Here is a 26,535-nt window from a genome sequence, read left to right on the forward strand (position 1 = left end):
GGAGAATTGGTACTGCACATATATATCTTCATGTCTTGGCCAATAGAATGATGGGGAAGGAGCATGGGGGTGAAGAAACTTTACAACAACATCTCCTTGATCTTCATCCACTTGAGATACCATTCCAAAATACCACAACTGATCATACTTGCAAGCAATGTAACATCCAGGAAAGAGTTCATGTAGGGTTACAATAAAAGATTGGCAGTTTTTCAGACTGTATGTGAGAGATGGGGTATCATCTTGACTGATTCTTCCAGCCACAATGGTGCCTGCAAAATCCAGAGCTCTGAAATTGTGGAAACTTCTAGTGCCTGGAACTGTTTGTACATCTGTAAACCGGTTTTGAAGTGTCAAATGGGTTGAATTAACTTCACCTTTCTCAATAAAGTGAAATGCAATATTTGTAATTTTTTCCACACAGAAATTGTAAAAATCTCTTTTCGTGCCAAGCATTTTGCTGTTCCGCCAATCCCAGTACATTCTGATTTCCCATGGCTTGTTGCAAAGAATGACCATTGTGCCTCTAGCTGGAAGTCCTCTTTATTGAGACACAAGTTGAGAAAGTTATATTTGTTTTTGTATTGAGCAGCACTCCTGTCACGAAAATAGTGTATTTTCTTGACATGTGAAAAATTTTCTTTCAGAAATCTCACAACTATTCCTTGAATTTTGTAAACCATGTTCACATCATGCTTCAGGTCATTATATATGATGCAGTGTGATGAAACAATCTTTTCCCAACAGAGTTCTTACAGTAGACTACCACAGGATGTACAGTACATGACTCAGAAGTCCAGTGGTAACCTTGGGCCTCATCTTGGATTGTAAAAGATTGGATTCAATCTTTTCTTGTAACCGTAGATGAACTCTTTCCTGGATGTTACATTGCTTGTAAGTATGATCAGTTGTGGTATTTTGGAATGGTATCTCAAGTGGATGAAGATCAAGGAGATGTTGTTGTAAAGTTTCTTCACCCCCATGCTCCTTCCCCATCATTCTATTGGCCAAGACATGAAGATATATATGTGCAGTACCAATTCTCCATGTGCTGGCTGTTGTTGATCCACCAGAAACAACATCTGGATGGCAAAAGGTTCTAAGTTCAATGGACAAGATAATCCAACGTGTCAAAGTATACAACTTGTGTCACAAAGTAAATTTTTGTATATGTTGCATGCACACATATGGAAAGGTAAAAAATATATACGGGCAATATATGCAATATTCAGTAATTTTTAAACCTGTGTTTTGGTCAATCACATTTAAATATCTATATGGATAAATCATCAAACACCAAATGTTGAAGCAGAAGGGGATACATTAATAACTGATATTGTTCAACGATGATTTCATATTAATAAAATAATATAAATTATTATTATTATTATCATTATTGTCATCTTCATTGCTATTCTGTTTCAGGTAATGTTGACATATCATCAAACTGCTGCTTACAAAGAACACAACATTAAACAAAGATTTTTTTGAACCATACATGTTTTGCTTATATATGGATAAATTATTTTATAAATAAGTAAGGAAATAATAAGACAACAATGCTCAAAGAATAAACAAAAGTGTAGAATTTCGAGTTTGCTTCACTGATTAATTTATAACACATTATTTGATTGATTTTGAGTTAACCAAAATATTTTAATACTCCGGAAGCCATTTCATCCAAATATCAGACATAAGTATATTATATTTATAGAAGGGATAAAATAACCATAACTTTTATTGCTGGGTAAGTTAGAGTACATATCCAGGTTAATTTTAAAAATACTTATGCTGGTATTAATTCATTCCCTTTTAATGATAATTGAAATTTTAGCAAGGCATGTTTTCGGCAACAAAATCCCGCTAATATTTTTTTTATTAATTTTTTGTTTTACTAAAATATTGATATCATGTGTTGTCATATTTTTTTCTGAAATGCCTATTGTTTGGTTAATATTGTTGTGAAATTTCAAAAGGATTGAATCACGTGTGAGCGAGATAGAATTTTTTTTGTAAAGCACTGCAGGTTTCAATGAGGGCTTCGGAAATGAAGGAAAACGAGAGTTGGCTGAAAGTTTGAGAGGCCATAACTCTGAAACCAGATGAGTTAGAGGCGAAAAATTTTATGTGGTTTCTTACCACCATGGAACGATTGAATGTACCAAGTTTCATAAAAATCTGAGATGGTGGGTTCCCTGGCCTGGTTGAACTGACGTGGAATGACCCAAACGCCAAAACCGTGAAAAATGGTAATTGCTGCAAAATTATGATTAGGAATATGCAGTGATAAATTATGTTTAGGAATGTGCAGTGATGTCTGGACACATTTTTCGCCCGTTCGAAAATATCGAAATAATGCAAATTTGGCAAAAAAAAAAATGCGAATTGTAGGCATTTTTAGCGATTTTTTTAAAAGAAATGTCCTAAAACTGAAAAATTCCATGAAAACCAACATCCTTGTCTTTTCTAGGCCATCTTTGTCTACATAGAACATGCAAGTTTTCCAACATTTTACTCAAGAGTAAACTATAGAGTTATACGTACGTGAAATAATTCCGACAGCCACATTAAATCATTCATTTCCCACGATTTTTTCAACTTCTATCAAAACCATTTGCATCAGAGAGCAAAGTGGCAGGGTTCTAACAGGAGATCGAGTGCGTATCTACCATCACACGGGAGCCACATCTTTGTATTTGTCGCACGAGATATGTTTTGAATTACCAAGCTAAGTGCGCACTATCGGCATTTGCCGAGTGAGTAATAATGGAGCTCAGTCGTTAGGGCATCTGACTACTATGCGAGAGACCTGGGGTCGATCCCCTGCAGGGGAGAACCAGGATGTTTTCCACCTATTCAACCTGTTCCTGTGGCCACCCAGCATCATATGAAGCTGGTACCTTGAGGAAACTTTGAGGGATAAAGGTAGCCAGGAGTGTGGTGCTGATCACATCACCCCCACCTTCAGCCATGATCAACAAAGTGTGGGGCCCTAACTCCACACCAAAATTCCATTATCTAAAATCCTTACCTTAAAATTAATAAAGGGGTATGGAAAATAACTTTCAAGATATCAAACTCTCGCGAAGAGGCATAAGCCATGTGACTTACAATTTGAAACAGTAGTTTAAAAACACCATGAAGGTATAATTTCAGATATTTGCCAGAAAATGCACTAAAATGAAAATGTGAATTTTGGGAAAAATTTTCGGCATAATCACCACCGTTGTTCTGGCATGTGTCGCAGCATGGCACTAAATTTTGTATGCCCATGGTATATGTGTCTGACAGCAAAGACTGGAACTATCTCTACCGCAATGTAGCTGTCAAATCCTTGCCTTGCCAGAAACCTCTTCAGTTAAACAAAGAGATGAAAGTAGGTACATTCAAGGCCAGGGCTGTACAGGGAGTGGTCTCTCACCTGAAGTGATGCAAAGGGCCCATGTGTACTCAGCTCTATGGGGTTGTGGACATTCGATTGGCCTTCCGTGAATTGTCTGCACCATCGTCTGACCATACTATCACTCACGACGTCCGGTCTGCACAACTCACACGATTGCTGGTGGCTCTGTGCCAAATTCTGAGCGTGCAATGTAGGCTACATCGCAGTCGGTGGGAGACTTTATGAGAGCTGCAATCTTTAACCTAGAACTGTCCTAAATCGGCTACATTGCAACTGTACCAGATTACAGCTACATGCCACTTCTTCCTGTGTGTCGCTCTCCGACCACTAGTGCTGTGTATAGGCACCATTGGAGCTTTTTCAGGATGCCCCTCGTATATGAACTTTCAGAAGCTTTTATTATTAGTGTGTTCCTGTTTTAATGTGTTGGTTAGCTAAATCAGGTAACTATACAATGCAATTCTATAAATTCCTTGCGTTAAATTGCTAATACTTACATACCCTTTTCGTCAGCATTAATGGTATAACTGCATGTTGTCAGTTTCACAGCACTTCACTTGGATATACTGTTCTGAAGCAGAAATCCCATCGATAATGTAAGGAAATATGACACTTTCTTTTGTTTGATTCAGTTGTTTCACTTATATACAAGAGTTAAGTGGTTTGCTTTACAGAGAAGAGAGAAGTAGCTTTATGCATTGAAAAATGAGTCCACACTCATAGTTTTTTCAAGCAGAGGGTTCCAAACCTCACTGGAAATATCAACATATAATACCGAGAATGTATATACGGAGACTGATAAATTACAAATTGTATTTCTTAATCAATCACTCTTCACTCTTATCTCATTTAGTCGTAACTTTAAAAATAATCAAGTATCCCCTGAGGCCAATGGTGGGTCCCCCCTCGATAATAGTACGAGGTTGGTTATCTCGTTTCTTTGTTGTTTTTTTAAATCGTAATTTCAGAATTGTATGTCTGTTGAGACTTTTCAGAAGCAGTTTGATATATTTTGCTGATCTCTTCATCTGAAATCTCTCGAAACCTCTGAAGAAGTTCTGTGACATCTCTTCGGTAAGAAAGAACAAAGGCTAAATTGTGATGAGGGCTCCAAATACTTTGACAACTGTATGGTAAAAATGAAAACCTTTTCACAGATAACCCATTTTTAACTGCAGCTTGAAGATCACTTGCTTGGGATGGTTCACTTGGACAGCTCCACTTAAATGACAAGGTTGAATAAATTTAACAAAAACCTGAAATGAATCATGTTTTTTCTCGAAATGTATTTTTTTCTAAAATAAACACAAACTTCACTTACTATGCCAAAACAGTTTCTCACTGAAGTCAGATTTTCAGCTGATATATCACTACCCAATGTAGATGTTATTTTCAGAATCCACAAACCGTGCACACAGAGAGAATTTTCTATACCTGCCACATCAAGTGTCTCATCAGAAAGTATGCTGAATTTACCATAGTATTTTCAAAAAGAAGAAAGGAATTCGGGGTGGAGGGGTCCGGACCCCCTGGATATGCTGTTGTACATTACTACATATAAATTATAGGAATTTAGGGTGTAACCAGGCATCCAATGCATATTGTTAGCAGTAAATGTGACATGGCATTAGTGACACTCATTCAGCTCTCGTTGCTTAATGATGGGTGGATAAATAGTATTTCTACATTCTCTCTTAGTCATAAATAATGTTTATAAAAAAATCTGGACATGTAGTAAAATAACAATACATTGATGATGTTGATAGTAGATAATAGATAGGAAAGAAGGTAAAATAGATCATTGCATCTCTGAATAAATTATAACTATAATATTATATATATATATACATATATATTTATATATATATATATAATAATTATAATTAATTACTATATATTTCTTCTTGCAGGTGTTCACAGATGGAATAACTAATAAGCTGGTTGGCTGTGTTAACGAGGAAGATGCAGAAGGCATTGATGTTGTTTTAGTTCGAGTGTATGGCAAGAAAACTGATTTGATTATTGATCGGACTGCGGAAGCCAGAAATATGCAAGTAGGTGTTTATTTCACTGCTTCTATATTTCATTCATTCAAGTGTCATATAAATTGCATGTTTCCAAGATCGTCATAGACATGTTTATTGTAAAAGTACCAAATTTAGAGTTGGCAAGATAATTTGCTCACTATCAAGAATTGTCTGTAATTTACTAATGAGAAATTTATTGCACTTCATACATGGAACAATGAGAAAGTTGTTTAGAATAGTTTAAGACTTAAAGAAAACAACCTTATCTCAACAGAAGTATCATGTTTTGAAGTTGAGTGCACATGAGTAATTTTAATTAAAAATGTATGGATATAAAAATGAAAGCATCTAACTTCCATGGTAGAGTGGTTAGCAGATAATGCTTCAAAGATAGAGTTTAAAAGCCTCGAATTCTGGGAAAGGCACAGACATTTCATTCTGTCGTGTTCCTTAATCTACCTCCTCAATTCACAATTCATCCCCAACACAAGAAATGTTGAACACAGTCAACCCCCCTCTCCCCCCCCCCCCCCGTCTCTCTCTCTCTCGATCGATCGATCTTTTCACTTTTACAATTATTATTACCAGGTGGGCCGGTTAATAATTCTTAATTGATCCAAAAGAAAACAAGTGTATCTGGGGAGAAAGGTAACAAATGCTTTATTCAAAGTATGCGCCATCGCTAACTATACATTGTGCCCATCTGTCCGTCAAATTGTGGATGCCCTTCCAGAAAAATTGTGCATATTTTGAGGTGATCCAGTCAGCAAGCCATTGTTTGACATCTTCGTAATTGTTGAAGTGTTGCTGGGAAAGTGAGTGAGATATCGATGAAAACAAGTGGTAGTCCGAAGTGGCTAAGTCTGGTGAGTATGGCGGGTGGGGCAAGAATACCCAGCCAAGTGCAGAAATGGTGTCGGACGCCTTTCGATGTGTGTGATGAGGCATCGTCGTGCTGCAAAATCACTTTTCCATGTCTTGTCGCCCAATCTGGGTGCTTTTCGATCAATGCGTGGTTCAAATTAATGAGTTGTTGATGGAAGTGAACGGCATTCACTGTTTCACCTGGTTTCAGAAGCTCATGGTACACCACACCCTTCTGATCCCACCAAATGCACAGCATTCCCTTTCTTCCGAAGTGATTCGGTTTTGCAGTCGATGTTGAAGGTTGTACTGGGTCAACCCATGACTTTTTGCATTTTGGGTTCTCGAAGTAGATTCATTTTTCGTCCCCAGTCACTATCCGATGCGAAAGACTTTCTTTCATGCCGAGAAAGCATCACTTTACACACAGTTTTTCGCTTTTCCATTTGTCTGTCGTTCAGATGATGTTGGACCCATTTTCCTGCCTTCTGGATCTTTCCCATGGCATGAAGACAATCAGATATGGTTTGGAGACGAACATTTAACTTCTCTGCCACTTGTTGCTGCATTTGCATATCGTCTTCGTCCAACAGTGCTTGCACATCGGTGTCTTGGAATTTTTTCGGCTGTCCAAGGCGATCTTTGTCTTTCATGTCAAAATCACCACTTTTGAATCGTCGAAACCAACGCGCACACGTGTCTTGCGTTAGGACATTGTCATCTTACGTTTCCACAAGGATATGATGGCTTTCACTCGCGTTTTTCTTTTGATTGAACAAGAAAAGCAGGACGTGCCACACATACTCCTTATTTGGTTTGAATGTCAACATGTTTCACACACAATCCCAATATCACGATCACTCGCACTCGGTTGCACATCCACGGCATTTTGACAGGTACAGTCCTGGCAACACACTGACGTAACAGTTGAGACTGTGCACCAACCCTTGCTTCCAGCGCCACCCAGCAACGAAATTAAGAATTATTAACCGGCACACTGGGTATTATTATTATTATTATTATTATTATTATTATTAAAGATATCCAACCTGGTAATTTGTATTTGTGTCTGTTGATGTATACGTATTATTTCTCTTATAGTCTATGGTTGTTACAAGCATAAAAACACAGTTTTTGTTGTGACATTTCATGAGAATATATGCTCTCTTCATCAGACATTTATTTTTAGTGTCTGATGAAGAGACTGTGTGTTCTTCTGAAACGTCACCAAAAAAAACTGTGTTTTTAAGCTTGTAAGACTACAAGAGAAATAATTCTACAATGCAAACAATGCATACATACAAGAAAAATGATATATAAGTGTTATAAGCAGTGACATAGTGACAACATGCATAGTTCCGTGTTGGCTGCCCGAATTATTCCATGCACAATATGCATCACAGTTTTTTGTTGTTGTTTTTTTAGACAAAAAGTTTAGAAAACTGGGTATTATACATGAGTAGGACTCGGAAGTTGATGACCTAAAAGTGTCAAAAAATGACCTAAAAATAATTGTCGCTCTGAAAATGAAAGCTTGATTGTTTTCATAAATTACAAGAGCGTAGTTGAATAAGTCGATGAAACCCATTGTTTGATGTGACAGGGATAATTAAGCACAATTAAGTGCTAATGTAGTTTTCTGTATAAGTCATTCACCTTTCAGAGTGGACATTCAGCCAGCAGTTGAAAACATGGCTACGTTTTGCGTACATCAGATATATTTTATAAAAGTATTATTTTACTTTAAAACCACATATTAAAATCGACAATAGAGGCCACCAAGGGAACCTCAAAGTAGGCTTCACACAAAGTAGTTTAAGTGTGATGGAGGAAAAATAAATTACCACAATAAATGACCATACTTTCGATTAATGGTGAATTTGCTAAAAATAAGTTATTCTAGCAAATGCATTTAAAATTCACAAAATTCACTTCTACAAGTAAAACAAGTAAAAGGACTTGACATGATGTTTTATTTTGCTATTATCACAACATTAAGGAATTTTAATAGTCGATGGTCTTTGTCACTTCTGCCCCTTCAGCTTATCTTTTTTGTGCGGCCCCTAGGTCGTAGCTTAGGATAACCTAGTGGTAAATTCCCCATGTCTACCCCACCTTGACTTTACCATGTTCCATTACAGCTAGTTTGCACAACATATCTTGCTCTGCAATATAACCTGATGGTGTTTCCAGGTGCAATAAAATTTGTAATTGTGGGAAAATTATAATGTATGATTTTTCTTGTTGTATTGTCAGTACTTTGGTACGTGTTAGCCAACATCGAATGAGAGATATTTCTGGCCTGCTAGTCTTACTTTCCAAGATTATATTGCACAAAAATTTCACCTTTTCAATTCACCCACAGAATAGTTATTCCCAAATTCATTAATTGCTGCACATGACCACTGTTGGTTGTAAACTACAGATTAGCATTTTGCCAGCAACAACACTCCAAATATACAAATATTAAACCTGCAGTAATGCCAGGCTACTATACGCACCATGCTTCGACATTGGGAACAACGTACCCTGACCGATCACAATAGACAACTGAGTGCAGCTAAGATTCAGGAATCATTGGCTAGTGGGGAGGGTTGGGTTCAAGGGTGAGTACCAAGGGAGAGGGGGGCACTCAGTGGCATATTTGTGATTTCATTTTCGAGAAGAGTTTTTTGGGTATGCATATTTCTATATGTAATGAGTTAGTAAACTAAACTATTGGCTTGCAGTTCTATCTATTTTTTTGTAAGTAGCATGTTACTTGACTCCCTAAAGTCCATTATATTACTTTTATTTCTTGCAAACTTTTCAACGTTTGACCCCCCTTAGTAAGTGTTCTATTAGATATGAATTTTTAACATTGGTTTCAGTAGGAATTTTAAGGGAAATAAACTTCTGTTTGAATTACTTTGATAACTTTGAATAATTTGAATTGCCCATGTTCAAATTTAGAAAAAAGGACTCCACTTTATATGTTTTCTAACAGTATAATTCCAAGACATTTGCCACTTTTTTCTTAGCTACATACAAAGGCAAGAATATGTAATTGGATAAAAAATCCAGGCTCTAGTAAAAAGGAATACATTTTATTGGACATTTTTTTAATCGTTTCAGATGCTTCATAAGGCAGGCTATGCCCCTCAGATTTATGCTACCTTCAAGAATGGTCTTGCATATCAATATTTACCTGGGGTAACGTTGAATGAAAACACCTGTTGCATGGAAGAAATATATACTTTAGTTGCTCGTAAGATGGCATTGATGCATTGTGTGACACCTGATGACAGTGATCCTAAACCATTCCTGTGGAAAAAACTGAAACAATTCATGGACTTAATGCCAAATGGATATTCCGATCCTGTAAAACAAGAAAGGTAAGAAATGTCTTCTTTCATCATTTGTGCTAACCTGGCAGCAGACGCTAAGGTTTATTTGCCCTGTTACTTAAATCCCTTTTTTTATGTTGTTAGTCTTTCTGTTTATTATTTGTTTTTTGTTCAGATTCACATGTTTAGTTTAGATCCTGGTACAAATGCATCTTTGTAATTCCATTGTCACTTATGTCACATTTTGGTAAATTAGACTCATTTTGCTGTTCTGATACCAGCTCCCTGCTTACCAAATGGTTTTGATAATTGTGCTGTTAGATCCACAAGATTGCCACCAAAGAGATGTACAACCTTTGTCCAGAAAGTTTCGAGACTGGTAAAATAACTACAAAAATATTGTACTGGTGTTCCTTCTGCTCTTCTGTGAGTGAGTAAGGAACAATTCGTGAATTCAGTTTCCTTTTCCCCAAATCATATCTTAAAATCTCGTGTCATGCCATTTTGCTGATACCCAGTTCATCGGCTAGCGTGCGTACATTGATTTGGTGGTCCTCATGTAGCCTGTTCCTTATGCACTCCACGTTGTCATCAGTATGGGTTGTTGATGGTGCCACCCTGCCACCTGGCGGAATTTCACAGAAACACACTCAAGGTCACAGGAAGAGCTGTAATCCACCGCACCACCTGCCGCGAAACTGATTTTTAATTAATTCTAATTCTACTTCAGATAATGGTCGAGATTTTTATAGCTTTGAAATCTGATTCCCTCCAAAATCCAGAATCCCTCCGAAATCTGGATTCCCTTTGAAATCCAGATTATGTGGTTTTACAATCTGATTTTTTTTTTAACCCATCTGCTTACCTAGTCGTCAAATCGACGGTCTTACCTAGCCTTCGTTCCAACGGGTTGTGAAGTTCGTGCTTGTAATTCATGTTTTCCCCAACAGATGGCATCAGTTTGCATTCCGATTGTGTCTTAAGTTTTGGAAAATGTTCTGCTGAATTGTTCATACCGCTGCATGCGGTTGAGGCGAATTATTTTTTCATACAAACAGTGTTTTTTCTTCGTTGCAATCATGGCTAATAAGAGACTGGTTCCTGATGCGGCTATTGAAAACTTTTTTTTTGACAGTGATGAAGGGGAAAACATGGATTTATTTGGTGAGGATGATGAGAGTGACTCACAGTCTTCCAGTTTCAGTGAAAGTGGAGAGGGTGAAAGTGATGCGGAGTGTGGTGAAAGTGGGGAAAGGGATGGCGGTGTGACACCTGTTGCGAAGAAACAGAAAGAAGACAAATAGAAATGGTCAGAAACTTTTACACCGAACGATGCACCAAAGAAAATATTATTTACAGGTACACCTGGTGTGAATAGTGTTGTTTTGCGATCCTTTGGAGCTTCTCCGTCAGCATGTGAGATGTTAAAAAAATTCCTCAAAGATGATTTTTGGAAAAGTATTTGCTCTGAGACAAACACTTATGCCAACAGCAATATACATTTTGATGAAAATGGTGATGCTCAATCAAATAGTATTGATGAAAATTGGTTTCCAACAACTCCCGATGAGATAAAGGAATTTTTTGTTTGTGTATTCTTCAGTCGCAGGTAAAGAAAAAGTTTACAAAGCTACTGGAGCACCAGAAAGATTACCGAAACACCATTTTTGCCAGTGTAATGCCTTACAAAAGGTATTTGTTGATTATGCACTTTTTACATTTTGTAAATAATGATATTCGCCCTGGAGATAAATTAGGAAAGATTAGGCAACCCATGGAGTACCTAAATTATAAATTCCAGCAAATGTACACTTCAGAACAAGACATTTCTATCGACGAGAGTCTGGTTAAATGCAGAGGTAGGCTTTCGTTTGTGCAATTCAATCCCAGCAAGAGAGCTAGATTCGGCATAAAATATTTTAAAGTATGTGAGTCTTCCAGTGGTTACTGCTGCCATTTTCAAATATATACAGGTAAAAAGTCTCCCAAGAAAAATTACCTGGGCATGAAACAATTGTACTTCAATTGATGGAACCTTTGCTTCACAAAGGTTACACATTGTACATTGACAATTTGTACTACTCCCCAACACTTTGTGATAAATTGTTAGCTGCAGATACAAATGTTTTGGGTACAGTTCGTCTGAACAGGAAAAAGATTCCCAAAGAATTAAAAACTCTGCAACTAAAGAAAGGTGAAGTAACTGCAATGTACAGCCACAAAATGATTGTCATAAAGTGGATGGACCGTAGAGCAGTATCAAAGTTGTCTACAATGCATGATTATATTTACATGACTAACACACGCAAAGTAGACAGAAAAACAAAGCAGCCTATATAAATGCCAAAAGCTGTTATTGAGTACAACAAGGGCATGGGTGGGTGGACAAGATGGACCAGCAACTAGCCTTATTCCCAATTATGCGCCGTTACCTAAGGCTTACAAGAAAATACTTTTCTACATACTAGACTTGATACTGTATAATTCTTATGCCATGTATAGAAAGATTACACATATGAAAAATTTGAAGTACAATGAGTTCAGGCTGTTAGTGGTGGAACAAATGTTTGAGGAACTTGAAGTACCTGAATACGCACGAAGAGAACGCCTGTCAAGTGATACCCCCTAAGACTTCAGAGTGCCAACTGGGCTCATTTTTCTCAGCAGATCCCTCCAAATCCTGTGAAACAAAACCCATCAGGCAGTGTAAAGTTTGTTCAGCCCACAACAAGAAGTCCAGCAGTAGATGGGAATGTGAGAAGTGCAAGGTTGCACTACATATGCCTGATTGCTTCAAGGGATATCACACAAAACACCACTACTAGGTAAGTTTCTTCAACTTGTAATTCCATTATACATCTTTACCCATTTACATCTATGTTTTACACTATTAGAAAATTTCATGTGGATATGGTAAATAGATTAGGAGAAATTAACATTTAAATTCAGCACTGCAGAATCAGCGAGCGGAGAGGAAAATTAAATTGTATTTTACAGATTCTGAAGCAACATTTAAATGGTAAGCAGATGGGTTAAAATCCTGGATTTGACCAGAATTTGCAAGAACTATACAGCACTATGAGACTCTTCCACGTACACCATATTCACAAGGTCTCTCGCCAACTGACTACCACTTTTTTAAGCATTCGGACCATTTGGTGTGGAAAAGGTTCATCAATTAAGCAGCTGTCAAAAACGCCTTTGAGGAGTTTCTTCAGTCCAGAATATCCAACTTCTACGCAAGTGGCATTAATGCACTAGTATCTCGTTAGGAGAAGTGTATATCATCGTATGGTGCCTATTTTGATTAATAAAAGTGCCTTTCCACCGGGTTAAGATTGTCACTAACAAATCCAACATTTCATGCACAACAACCTAATAGCTGTCTGTGCTATGTACAGAGTCTGATCTTTCTCCATCCGAACAACATGCAGACAGAGCACCCAAACTGCACGCACACGATGAGCAGTGTGTAAGCTGTTGTCTAGCAGAGTGAAGGTGTTGTAGTGGGCAGAATGCCACCAAAAACAAATCTCTATTGGGAAGGGTACATTATGGTACTTTTCCATGCCAAATTTAGCATTTCCCACATACAACAGTGTCGGAACAATGGATTGGTGTTAGGATGGGTCACTGTTAGTGATATAATTAAACGAAATGCACATCAGCTACCTCCACAGCCTACATCACGAACGAAATCGCATCCAAAGGGGGTGCCTGTGAAACTAACAAGACAGGTGCTAAAGAAGATCTGGGATATGGTGGCCTGTGAGAATCCACCACTACAGTTACTTCCAAATGGGTCATAGTAGGCCAAGCAACTGTTAATGGTGCACTCCATCAGTAATTGAGACTGAAAACTGTCCGCAAGGCCAGTGTACATGCTCTAAGACCACAGTATATCGCAGAGTGCAAGAGCAAGTGCAGAAGGGTGTACAAGCTGGTGACCGCTGGAAATTTGTTGTGACAATGGACGAAGCATGGATTTACCTAAGTGACTCTGGCAAAGACCGGTGTCACTTTGTGCGTCAATGCAAAGAAAGTTTCCCCAAAGGTTTCGTGATTGTGACTGGATTTTGCTGCAGTTAGAAGCTGACGATTCGTCGGGTCGAAAAAAATGTCAAAATCAATGCTGCACATTACAAAGAACGTGTCCTATCACCAGTGTACACAAAAGAAATACTGGTCTGGTATGGAGCAGACACCAATTGTGTGGAACTGCACCAGGATAAAGCTTCAAGTCACACTGCCAAAACATCGCTGGCCTTCTACCGACGCATGGCAGCTAAAACTGGTATCCATGCTATTCCATTCGAGGACATTCCAGTGAAGAGTCCCGATAAATTTTTGTGCTTTTGTACTTCTGAAACGGCACCTTTCAACACATCAGTGTCCCACCGTGCATGTCCTATGGAAAGCCTGCAAGCAGGAGTGGAATAATTTACCACTGGTACAGCAGCAATGAAGTCTGCTGCATTGGAAACTGCAATGTCGTGCAATAGTACACATAGGTGCCAATCACATCGAGCACGATCGATGGTGATGGGCTGGAATCTCCCAGGTAAGCAACACTTTCATTTTGTTCAGATGAAGACAGATCAGCCTCTGTATTACCTTTGTTCCACACATCTAATGCTCACTTTTTAGGGATATCGTAAGCCAAAGAAGGGGAGTGGGAGGTTATAGGACACATCATCCCCCCGTCACACTGAATATATATTGTATTTTATGTCAACCGGTTGTAATACAAACAAACAGAATTAAATATAATTGGGGAAACAAGGATAGGCATGACTGTGTCGGTGCTTGTGAATGACAAGCATAGTGGGAAAGCATGTTATTGGGTTGATGCATAAGTTCGTAGCATTTTTTTTTTTCAGTGGCAAAAGTATTTTTATTTGATACTAATTTGAGATGAACAAAATACATAAATTAATCAATAATATATTTTTGTTCATTGTCTATGACTCGACCAACGCTGGGGCAGTTTTTCAATTCAACGCCTGAAGAAATTGGCTGATTCGGGGTTAAAAGCATCGTCAAACCAAGTTTGAAGAGCATTTTCGTCACCAAAGGAGCTTCCTTGAAAACTGATGGATTGAGGTAGCAGTCGGATACTTCCGTTATCACCGCAAAAGTACCGCATGGCATCTGGATACAAATCTGTAGATATCAACCTTGCAACGAGATTTGCAAATATTTGACATGTAGTTGGGCGTAAACAGCCACGTGTAAGCTGGAAGTCCAATAAAATTTATTGATGTTGATATTTCAGATGTAGGCTGAGACAAAATCCAACATTGACATTTCATTATGAATACGTTTTTTACCATTTCTCATATTGTTGGTTCACTTCCCCGTTCCCCTAAGATGACTGCTGATCTTCTGGCTGGTAGGCTATGATGTTCGGTCTGCTGCACGTGTTTCTCTCTTTGTATTACAGATAATAATGTGGTTGGTAGTTTGTCATTTTTCACAAAATTTGTGTGTTCCTTGCAACCCTACCGTGCGCTGTTTCGCCGCAGGATATGGCGTCACAGGTGCGATCAAACGTTGTGTTGGGTTGCCAGCATCCAGGCAGCAAAACGGTCTTTTTTGAACAGCTGTAGCGTCGAATCGACACACCAACGAGAAAAATGTTACTGGGAAAAGTTGTTTGTTTTGATGTCCTCTATACGAATCTGTGGTCCGTGGGTGCCATTAAAATGACACCCTGTATATATATATATATATATATATATATATATATATATATATATATATATATATATATATATATATATATATATATATATATATATATATATATATATATATATATATACAGGGTGTCATTTTAATGTCATTTTAATATATATATGTGTGTGTGGGTGTGTGTGTGTATATATATATGTATATATACAGTGTGTACATTTTATGTTTATCTTATTTTTTGAGAATGCAAATTTAGGGGAAAATTATGCAAAAAATGAGAAAAACACCAATTTTTGCAAAACATAAATGCAAAATAGACAGTTTCGTATTGATAACTGACATTGTACCAACCCAATATAAATTACAATTCACCTTCCTAGTTAATGCATGAATGCATGTTACAAGGTGACTGCTCAAGAGTTTTGTTTTAAAAAGCATTAATTGGTGCGTCATTCTTTTTCCTGAAACTGATAACTGTTGACTTTTACAAAATTAACATTGCTATCATCTCTTTGTGTTTAAATAATACAGGGTGTTTCAGAGCGACCAGACACTACCTTTTTCTCAAGAACGGGAGATCGTATCAAGTTGAAACAAAAAAATGCACAACTAAGTTGGGCCCAAAGAATCCGGAGAAAGTATTTGCAACAGCCCAAAAGCCACCCTTTGTGGTTTTAGTGGGGGGGGGGGGGCACATGCCCCGTTCCTGCAATTTTCAAATTGGAAGGGTATGTTTGGAATGCAGATTCGGAAAGGCGGGGAAAAAATACGATTGCCGTATGTAACATTCGTCTGTACCACCTCCCGTTTTCCGTGTAGCAAATGGTTTTGCAAAAAAAGTAAGGTGAGCCAAATCGAATATACTGAGCTTAACAATTAAGATAAGTGCAGCACCATAACAGTTTCGGAAAGTGCAGGACACAAGCTTTCCAACGATATGCCACATGTTGACTGCGGGACTAAAAAAGGATGAAACCGCATGACCCAAAAAAGGGGGGTCTAAAGTTAACGAAGAACTCGAAAATTTCAAATTGCAAGGGGGGTCGATTAATACCTCATTTTAAAGGTCACAGAAAACGTGAAAAGGATGCGAACATGATTTTGTAATCCACTGACCAGTTTCAAAATGGCGACCAAAACAATTCCGACCCCTGAAGTTGGTGTTCCAAAGTGAGGAATTACGTACGTAAATAGCAAAACACAAAGACTGGACAGAGTACATGAGATCCTGTACAAAGAATGCCAGCGGAACAGCTGTTTATTCGTTTCTAAATGGTTACTGGTTCACTACCATTGTCAGACCATGCCACCTGTCACATGTAATGTCAGTGTACTGAACGTCCTGGTAAGAGGTTTGCGGTTTTGTATTAGTACATGCCTCTGTGAGTGTACAACATGCAGTGAGTAGAACTTCAGGTCCATTGTGTACGATTAGAAATAAGCATAAGCCCACGTGTTGGGTAGGCTGCAGTACCCAACACAGCATGCTGGCCCAGTCGACAAATTACAAAGTATGCCAATTGCCGGTGCGTCCAGTTCCATTTGACTGCACGTACGCTGTTCAACAAAGGCAATTGGAAAGTACCACGGGTCGAGGTGTGACGAGCTCTCCTGCATAGCAGTCTGTTCCAGTGTACTTCCACTGATACCGTAAATACGTCCCTCCAATCTTGGTCTCATTCACCATTGTCTGTTACAAGTGGTTGCATCGTCGATGGCATTGTGTGGTACCTCAGGACATTCTACAGTGCATTCCTTGCGGGTAGTGTGCATTCCTGTACTTAATTCGCAGTGGCAAATTGTTGAATGTGAAATAATAATGACTTTTACGAACGAAGAAGCATTTGATATGCTCATGGTGTTGGGTGAGTGCCAACGAAATAGTTCTGCTGCTGCTTGCGTGTATGCTGCAAGGTATCCCGATCGGGAACATTGTTCAAGACATGTTTTTCACACCCTTGCCGATCGTGTACACAGAAGGGGCAATGTTGGTTTACTTGCAGCCTTCCATCTCAATCCTCACGTGAGTATCAGGCAAGTTGCTCGTGATTCTGGTGTCAGCGCAAGTACAGTGAGAAGGATTTTAAAGGATCACAGATTTTATCCGTACCACATGTCCTTGCATCAAGAGCTACACGGAACTGATTTTCAAGTCAGGCTAGACTTTTGCATGTGTCTCAAGCTCAAGTGAATGCAAATGTTCGATTCTTTGACGAAATGTTGTGGTCTGACGAGGCTACATTTAAAAGTGATGGTCAGGTAAATCGGCACAACATGCATTACTGGGCTGCCGAAAACCCATGGTGGATGCAAGAGGTTGATCATCAACGTAGATGTTCTGTGAATGTGTGGTGTGGAATCATCGGCAGACGAATAATTGGACCTCATTTTTTTCAAGCGAGGCTTACGGGTGTTGTGTACTGCACATTTCTTCAAAAACAATTGCCCAGTCTTCTCGAAGACATCCCCTTACAGATCAGAACACACATGTGGCTACAACAAGATGGCTGCCCAGCATAATTTGAGCTGAGAGCAAGGATTCAGGTGAATGCAATGTTTTGTGTCGCTGGGTAGGTAGAGGTTGGCCTGTGCCCTGGCCTCCTAGGTCACCAAACTTAACATATTAGATTATTACGTCTGGGGACGACTGAAAGAAATAATTTACCAAAATCGCCCTACAGCGAGGGACGACATGATCGAGCGCATAGTTGCTGCATGCAGGCAGATTAGTGAGGCAGAAGTTATTGCAGCACAGAATGAGTTCAGTGTTCGTGTGCAGAAATGCATTGAGACCGAGGGAAGACATTTCGAACATCTACTGTAAGTTGGTAAATGTGCATCACACTGGATGCTTTACCTATTCTTCTCGTTTTCGTTGTTCATTGGTTTCTGATTACTCTTTTGTTTTTCTTATCATCATTTCAGTTAGGCCTATTTCTCTTGTGAAACAATGGTTTGGCAATCAATTGTGAGAAAAGGACCTTTTTTGTTGGCAAAGCAGCCGTTAAATGCGCCAACGAATTCCTTATTGTGCGTGACAGTAAACCATTCATTGCCAGTCCTAAGCCTGGAGAAAGTGTGAAGGGCGGTCAAAGTTGCAGCTCAAACAAAGCTTACAGTAGTACAGTGTTTCAAGAGCAGACCCATTACCATAATTGTTTGTACAGGATCTTATGTACTATGTCCAGTCTTTGTGTTTTGCTATTTACGTACGTAATTCCTCACTTTGGAACACCAACTTCAGGGGTCGGAATTGTTTTGGTCGCCATTTTGAAACTGGTCAGTGGATTACAAAATCATGTTCGCATCCTTTTCACTTTTTCTGTGACCTTTAAAATGAGGTATTAATCGACCCCCCCTTGCAATTTGAAATTTTCTAGTTCTTCGTTAACTTTAGACCCCCCTTTTTTGGGTCATGCAGTTTCATCCTTTTTTAGTCCCGCAGTCAACATGTGGCATATCGTTGGAAAGCTTGTGTCCTGCACTTTCCGAAACTGTTATGGTTCTGCACTTATCTTAATTGTTAAGCTCAGTATACTCGATTTGGTTCACCTTCCTTCTTTTTGCAAAACAATTTTCGACACGGAAAATGGTAGGTGGTACAGACAAATGTTTCATATGATAATTGTAATTTTTCCCCGCCTTTCCAAATCTGCATTCCAAACATACCCTTCCAATTTGAAAATTGCACAAACGGAGTATGTGCCCCCACTAAAACCACAAAGGCTGGCTTTCGGGCTGTTGCAAATACTTTCTCCGGATTCTTTGGGCCCAACTTAGTGGTGCATTTTTTTGTTTCAACTTGATACGATCTCCCATTCTCGAGAAAAAGGTAGTGTCTGGGTCGCTCTGAAACACCCTGTATAATTCCAGCAGTATTTACATTTATTATTCTAGAATATTATTTTTTTTTCTCATTTCAGATTTGAAAGTGTTATACCATCAAAATCAGAACTAGAAAATGAATATTCAATGATGGAGTCTGAATTAAGCATTCTGGGAAGCCCAATAGTGTTCTGCCATAATGATGCTCTGCTGGGAAATGTAATTTACAACAAAGCACTAAATGATGTCATGTTTATTGACTTCGAGTATGCAAATTTTAATTATCAGGCATTTGATATTGGAAATCACTTTAATGAATTTGCAGGTAAAGAGAATTTTCATTGTTTGTTTGATGCAAATGAAAACTATCTAATTTTTATGTTGCTTATTTTTTTAATGTTAACTTTTTCACAGAAATTACAATAATTGTGAAATTACATTTTTTTACTTGACTATTGGTCATTTTTAGAGATCCAAGTAACAAGTAGCCTCACATATTGACTACTTTTGGCTCCTGGCGCTTTGATTTGATTTAATCAAAGGCCTGATTTAATCAGATTTAATCATGACTAGATAAGCTTTATTGCTTGAAATGTAATTACAGCTCTTCTTCCAAACTGGTGAGAGTTTCAAAATTAATAGCAGTTGTCTCTAGTTCAATATATGGTTCTAATTTGAAAGTAGACATATATTGCAAAGGCAAGAAACATAATAATGTAATAGTCTCTCTCTATTTTTTTCGCCGGCCCCTGTGGTGGAGTGGTTAGCACATCATGCTACAACGCCAGTGTCCTGGGTTCAAATCCCAGCCTGGGTATGGGTGTTTGTGAGTGTCCATTCATCATATCATCACTCATCCCCATCTTCGCAATTAGCCAAAAGTGGCAGAAAAGCGAAGTAAAATAAACCAAATCAATAAACAATAAATCAATCTCTTTCTCCATGGAACAAAATAATGCAATACCCATTTTAACATTTATTTGTTTCCAAATATATACTAGCCGACATCTATGGTGAAGTGGTTAGCACATCACACTATGATGCTAGGTGACCCATGTTCGAATCCCAGCCTGCACGTGTATGTTCTTTGTGAGTGTCCTTTTATCAATTCCATCACTCATCCTCAAGGTTAGCCAAAAGTAGCAGAAAAGCGAAGTGAAATAAACCAAGTCAATCAAGCAAGGAAATTACTACTGGTTCTTTTTTAAATGTTGGGTTTTGTCATTTCAGGTGTGAGTGATGTTGATTACTCGCGCTATCCATCACCAGAATTTCAATATAACTGGTTGAAGATATACCTACAAGCCTATAAAACAGCTGCAAGGCATAAAGACTGCACAGAGGAAAACTGCAACTGCATTGTAGATTGTGTGACAGATGATGAAGTAGAAGCTCTATATGTACAAGTGAACAAGTTTGCTTTAGCATCACATTTCTTTTGGGGTGTTTGGGCTCTTATACAGGCAGAGCATTCTTCAATTGATTTTGATTTTCTCAGGTTAGTGCCAATTAAATAATTATGTCATTGAAATGGATAGTTCATAGATGTTTATCAAGTTTACATTTTCACATATTGTATATCTCTAGAGACTAAATGTTCAGTTCATTGTGTCATTTTGAGTAAAAATAATCCGTTATGAAAACCTAGAATTATCAACAGTAAGAAGAAGCATACAATTCCCACTTCAAATTCTTTGAAACACACATATTATACAGGGAGTCCATAAAGTCCTGCAAAAAACTAAAACTGTATAACTTGAAAACTATTAAGTTTATTAACAAAATATTTTGTGTGTACTTACAGCAAGGTTCAAAGTTTATTTCCTGCTTGTTAGGTTCATCTCCAAACCTCCAGTTGTGCACCATTAACGTCCAAACACTGTTGCAGTATTTTTGTGAAACCGAGAATTGCGTTCTGACGGTGCTCTCCTGGGATATTCAGAATCACATCTCTTATTTTTTTTCTTTTAGGTCATCCAGATTAGCTGGTTTCTGTGAATACACCTCGGTCTTTACATGTCCCCACAACCAATAATCGCAATGTTCGTTAAGAAACTGCCGAACTTCAAGGGCAAAATGCGGCGGCGCCCCATCTTGTTGCATGTGGACGTCATTGATGATGCCTAACCTATTAAGTTCTGGCACAAGGAATGTCTGTAGCATGTTCAGATAGTTGTTGCCATTTACCGTGTCTTCCTCGAAGAAAAATGAACCAATGATGTGCTCCATTGAAATCGCACTCCTTTGGGGGTAAATTTGCCAGTGGTGGTGTAAACGTGGAGTGTGTGACAAGTGACAAAAATGGGGCAGGTTTTCCACCTTAGGCAGTTTCATTTGTGGGCAGGGTGGGAGTTGGTTGGCAGGTATGGTGGACCAGGATGTTTGGGGGGGCAGGGGGACATTTGGAAACAACTCTGGGCTTGTTGGTGAAGATGTTTCTGGCGTCGATCACTGTGGGGATGGGAAGGAGGGATGGTAGTGTGTGTCTGATTTTGTTAAGATGGGGGTGATATTGGGTGACAAGTGCAGGGGGGTTGGTGGCAGCCCTTGGTGGAGGTGTATGAAGCAGCTTGGGATATTTCTTTCGTGACCATGGTGAAGGATATCCACGGTTGACCAAGGCTTGGTGTAGGCAGAGGTTGTAGTTCTGTCTGGAGGTGGGTGAAGTGTTGAGCCTTTGTCCCCTGAGGGCCAGGGAGAATGGGATGGTCCTCTTGATGTGGAATGGGTGGGATCTGGGGAAGTGGTGGTTGGCGGGTTTGATATGGATGAATGTTTTGTAATGATCCTCCTCAATCTGCACGTCGACATCCAGGAAGGTGTTCTGTTCGATTGAGTGGGCCCAGGTGAACTTGATAGAGCAGAAGTGGCCCACTTGGTCCAGGAAAGTGGATAGGCATGGTTCTCCATGCGTCCAGAGCATTAAGATGTCGTCAATGAAATGGAGCCAGAGGAGAGATTTTAGGGGTTGGGTCTCCAGGAACTCTTGTTGCCGTAACTAACAGCAGCCACCCTTTGAGGCATGCTCTAGGCTAGATTGTGGAGGACATCCTCTGAAATGTTCCACCATTCTTCTTGCAAAGTCTCAAATAGGTGGGAAGGAACGTCGGCTACATCTCCCGAGACCTCAGATGCCAGTTGAACTCATCCCAAAGGTGTTCTATGGGATTGAGGTCAAGGCTCTGGGCAGGTCAATCAAAGCATTCAACATTGTTGTCTTGACACCACCCCAAAGTAGCAGCAGCATTGTCATTAGTAGAGACCACATTTTAAAGGGAAAAAATTTACTCTAAAAAGGACAAAAAAGGGAAAATTATTGCCAAAAAAAGGAAATTGAAAGGACTATAGTTTATTTTTCCACTCCATTCAAAATATTATTATAAATGAAAGCACAATATATACCATTCATATGTAAAGACGGATACATTAAATTTCATATGAAGTAAGGTAAAAAAAAATGCAAGAAATTTAATGTATCCCTTTTTATATATGAATGGTATATTGTGCTTTCATTAAAAATAATATTTTTAATGGAGTGGAAAAATAAACTATAGGCCCTTTTAATTTTTTTTTTAAGGTAAAGTACCATCCGTTTCAATTAAATCTTCCTTGAAACAGCTTACCGCATTCCATAGCTTGCTGCCACTTGTACAGCCACGGACACTGCCAGCTTGTAATGATTCCATTGAAAGTCAATGTATTCATTACAATGCGTTTGTTACTGCTTAAGCCCAGATTACATTGTTGCAACAATTGCTGCAATGTACTCCCAACACTCATGGAGGGAAGGTAGGGTAGAAGGCGCTTGTTCTTTCTTTCATCGGATGCAGGAAAAAGACAATTGTTGAATGTTTTGTTTAGGGAAAATACGGTCCTACAAAATATTTGATATCTTGTCAATAAAGGGACCAAGGGAGATGTTTTTTTAAAAAATGGAAAAGAAAAGTGAATGTAGCTGAAAAACTAGTCAATAAAGCGACCAGAAAGGAAAGTGTTTTTTTTAAAAAAAAGATAATGTGAGTTCAAAAAGGGAAAACCATGCAATCTTGTTGGTGGAAGATAATTAGGTATCAACGTTGTTGTTATTTATTCCATGATCGTATTGAAAAATAAAAAAGGTATTAAAATCCGGTCTCTAGTCATTAGTGTTGTCATCCTGGTAGTAACAGGGGCCCATTCAATAAAAACGGTACTATATTGGGAGCACTTCACTGTCTAGAATTGAACAGTACGACTGTGTGTCCATTCTGCCTTCAACCACCAGTGTTCCCACACCATAGTGTTTGAGACACCCTTATGTTGTAATGCCACCATCATTGCCTTGTCACTAACCTTGTGGGCACTTCCACTCTGGTAGAAGGGTAGCCATCACTCCAAAACAGTGTGAACCTTGACTCATCACAACATAGAACTAATTTCCACTTATCCAGTGTTCAGTTGCGATGGTCCAAACATCACTCAAGCCTCCAAGATTTATTGGCCTTTGTACACAATGTTCCAATGAAAACGGATACCTCTGTTGCTTCTCCTGATAATCATGTCTGCTAGTGGCCATCGGCTGTATCCGGTTTTTCACAATTTGACGTTTCATGGTTCGGTGATCTCTGTTGGCCCGAATTTTTGGTTGTGCAGAATGTTGCCCATTCCTACAATGTCCCTCCACCTTCCACCTATGCAGGACGAATGCCACATTTGATTTGGGCTTGGTTAACTTACCAGCTATCGGTCTGCTGAGGTGTAATTCCATGATGACACCCTTATTGAAGACAGACAGCTGTGCACCACGTGCCATGTCCTTCACAACTGCTTCCCTTGTTCACTGAAACAGGTCATATGGTGGCCATGCGAGTCCAAAAACCTACAAAGAGACTAACTTAACCTACACCTACAATAAATTTCAAAGCTTTTCTTTCATCTGGACATTGATTGAATAGCATAGCCAGATGTTGGACACACCTGTTACTGGTCTCTTGACACAACCAATGTTGCCAGTACACCTCGTAATATATAAAAAAACAAACATTTTTATGAATATGTCAATTAATCCCATAAATTGTCTGTAATGCATAAAAAAATCATTGTTCTTTTTAAAATTCAATAAATACCCACACAGACCATCGAAATGCATAAAAAAAAATATTGCAACTAGCTCCACAGCTGTCTTTCATCTTTTTTTTTCCTTTGTATAAAACTTTTTTACACCTCAGAAACTTTTCCCCCCATACTGAACATTCATGTAGAGAATCATTTTCTTGTTTAATGTTTTTAAAATATCCATATAGACAAAGCTATACCCCAGTACATATGTTCAAACACTTCGTTGCATGACTTTTTGGACACCCTTTATAAGATAAAATGATGTTAAAGAATGTGTGATTTCTTTTGCAGTTATGCAGAGATACGTCTCAAGGAATATTTCACAAGGAAAGATGAATTTTTATCTCTGGAGGTTAGTAATAGACGTCCATAGAGTAAAGACACTGGCATTTTCTGAATCACATGCAATGTACAGAGATAAAACTTGAGAATAGTTATGTTTTGTAATAAGGTGCATATTGTGAATTATACATGCATAAGGCAATACAGTAAATAAAGCACAATGTTAATTATGTGTATTATGAAATTTTATATGTAATATTCCACCAAATCATAGTAGAAGGAACTAATTATTTTTTAAAACAATTTATTATTTGTTTTAATTTATTAAAACTTCATGTGGTGTAGTGAATATTTGTTTTCACATGTTAACTTGATTCAAAGATTTTTTAAAAAAAGCATTTATACCAGATCTTCGTAATTACAATGTTTTGACTTCTTGTGTTGTAGAATGTTGGAAAAAGCATTGTTAAATTTTTTACTGACATCCTTTATCTAATTCGAAAGCAGCATGATGGATAACAGTGTCAGAACTCTTTATTTAAATCAAAAATTAGTTTTGTTCATGTGTTCCGGATATGCATAATTCTTGAATTTAATGTGAACATACATGTAAACTTGCAAGATAATTTAATCTGCTGGAAAGAGATTTGGGGGTATGTTCAAGCATTAGAATTATCTCCAGTGTGTGGCGAGAGTAACTGAAGAGTTTATTTTTACATGGCATTATTATCCTGATTTTTCACTATGTGCTGTTTGTACCTGAGCATAATTCTGAATGATAAACAATCACACTTTTTTTATTGAATTCTATTTGTATTAAGTGTTTTAATATTTATGTTGAGTGTTCTCATGCGTGATTCATACTTGTCAAAAATAATATTAAATACACCTTGTAAATTCCTTGTCATGTAAGGAACTTTTTAATGCTCAATGCGATTGTATTTGAGATGACCACTTCTCTCCTGTACATATTGGAAGACCCAGAATTATTCCTATGCCAGTATTAATTTCCTATTAAAAGAAAAATTAATAGGTGTAAACTATGTCATGGCCAAACTATATTTGCATATGTGGACAAGAGACATGTTAAAAATAAAACCATTTATTGTACCTCTCATGTATATATTTACAAGGAAGCAAACTGTTTATAAAATCACAAAGTAGTTGAGAGAATTTAGGTTTTAAGTTAATTTTATTTATCAATATGAATGTTATTTAAGAGTGTAGTATAAATTTTTATTTTTGTTCATATTTTTTTTTATCATATCAGTAGAGTAGCACATTCCTGTTACATGTATAGGCCAAAGCAAAAAGTTGTTATTTTTGTGTTTAGGTTGTTTTCTCCTATTAAGTTGTGTACGTTGAAGATAGATTTGTTTTAATTTTTTTTATGTATATTGTCACAGTGCATTTGCATTTAATATAATATATTTTGTTGTGAACTAGTGTTTTGAGAATGCACTTTTTAACAAAAGGGGGGTGAATACTCTTTTATATATTTTTTTAAAGAAATTATTATACTTAAAAATGTATTGTCATGTGTATCCTATTTGTTATTTACTGTTATGGTTACTGAATAATTAATTATGTGGATTATGAATCTGATATTAATATTAATGCAAGGGCATGCTGAAAAGTAATGCCTTCTATTGTTTTATTGGAAAATGGTTGAATTTATTAACATTTTAGAACTTCGTTGTCCATATCTACACAATTACTTTTCCACATAATCGCTCTGGCGATCAACACTCATCTGTCAACGAGAGACCAGTTTCGTAATGCAGTCACTGTAGAATTGTTGATCTTGACGACGGAGCCAACAGCCTCACTTTTGTTTGCACTGCATCATCAGAATCAAAGAGAACTCCTCTCAAGTGTTCCTTAAGCTTTGGAAAATGATGAAAATCCGACGGAGCCAGATGGGTAGCACTGAGGCAACTTTTGGCTAACGTCCAGTCTCTTCTGTTTCATGTCAGGAGTTAGCTCCCGAGGCACCTGCCATGCACAAAATTTTTGG

General features: G+C 38.0%; 1 protein-coding gene across 1 annotated transcript in view; it reads left to right on the forward strand.

The window, feature by feature from the left end:
* eas (ethanolamine kinase 1) overlaps positions 1-25,969 on the forward strand; it is a 59,293-nt gene extending 33,324 nt beyond the window's left edge. Inside the window, exons 2-6 of the mRNA XM_083124227.1 lie at positions 5,314-5,457; positions 9,409-9,668; positions 19,238-19,464; positions 20,370-20,637; positions 24,528-25,969. Of these exons, the coding sequence (XP_082980353.1) occupies positions 5,314-5,457; positions 9,409-9,668; positions 19,238-19,464; positions 20,370-20,637; positions 24,528-24,609 (981 nt within the window). The 3' untranslated portion in view covers positions 24,610-25,969. The remainder of the gene's footprint in view (positions 1-5,313; positions 5,458-9,408; positions 9,669-19,237; positions 19,465-20,369; positions 20,638-24,527) is intronic.
* Positions 25,970-26,535: the final 566 nt, after the last annotated feature.

The sequence above is a fragment of the Lepisma saccharinum genome, chromosome 6 (assembly GCF_977018435.1).
Source record: "Lepisma saccharinum chromosome 6, izLepSacc3.1, whole genome shotgun sequence".
Taxonomy (NCBI): domain Eukaryota; kingdom Metazoa; phylum Arthropoda; class Insecta; order Zygentoma; family Lepismatidae; genus Lepisma; species Lepisma saccharinum.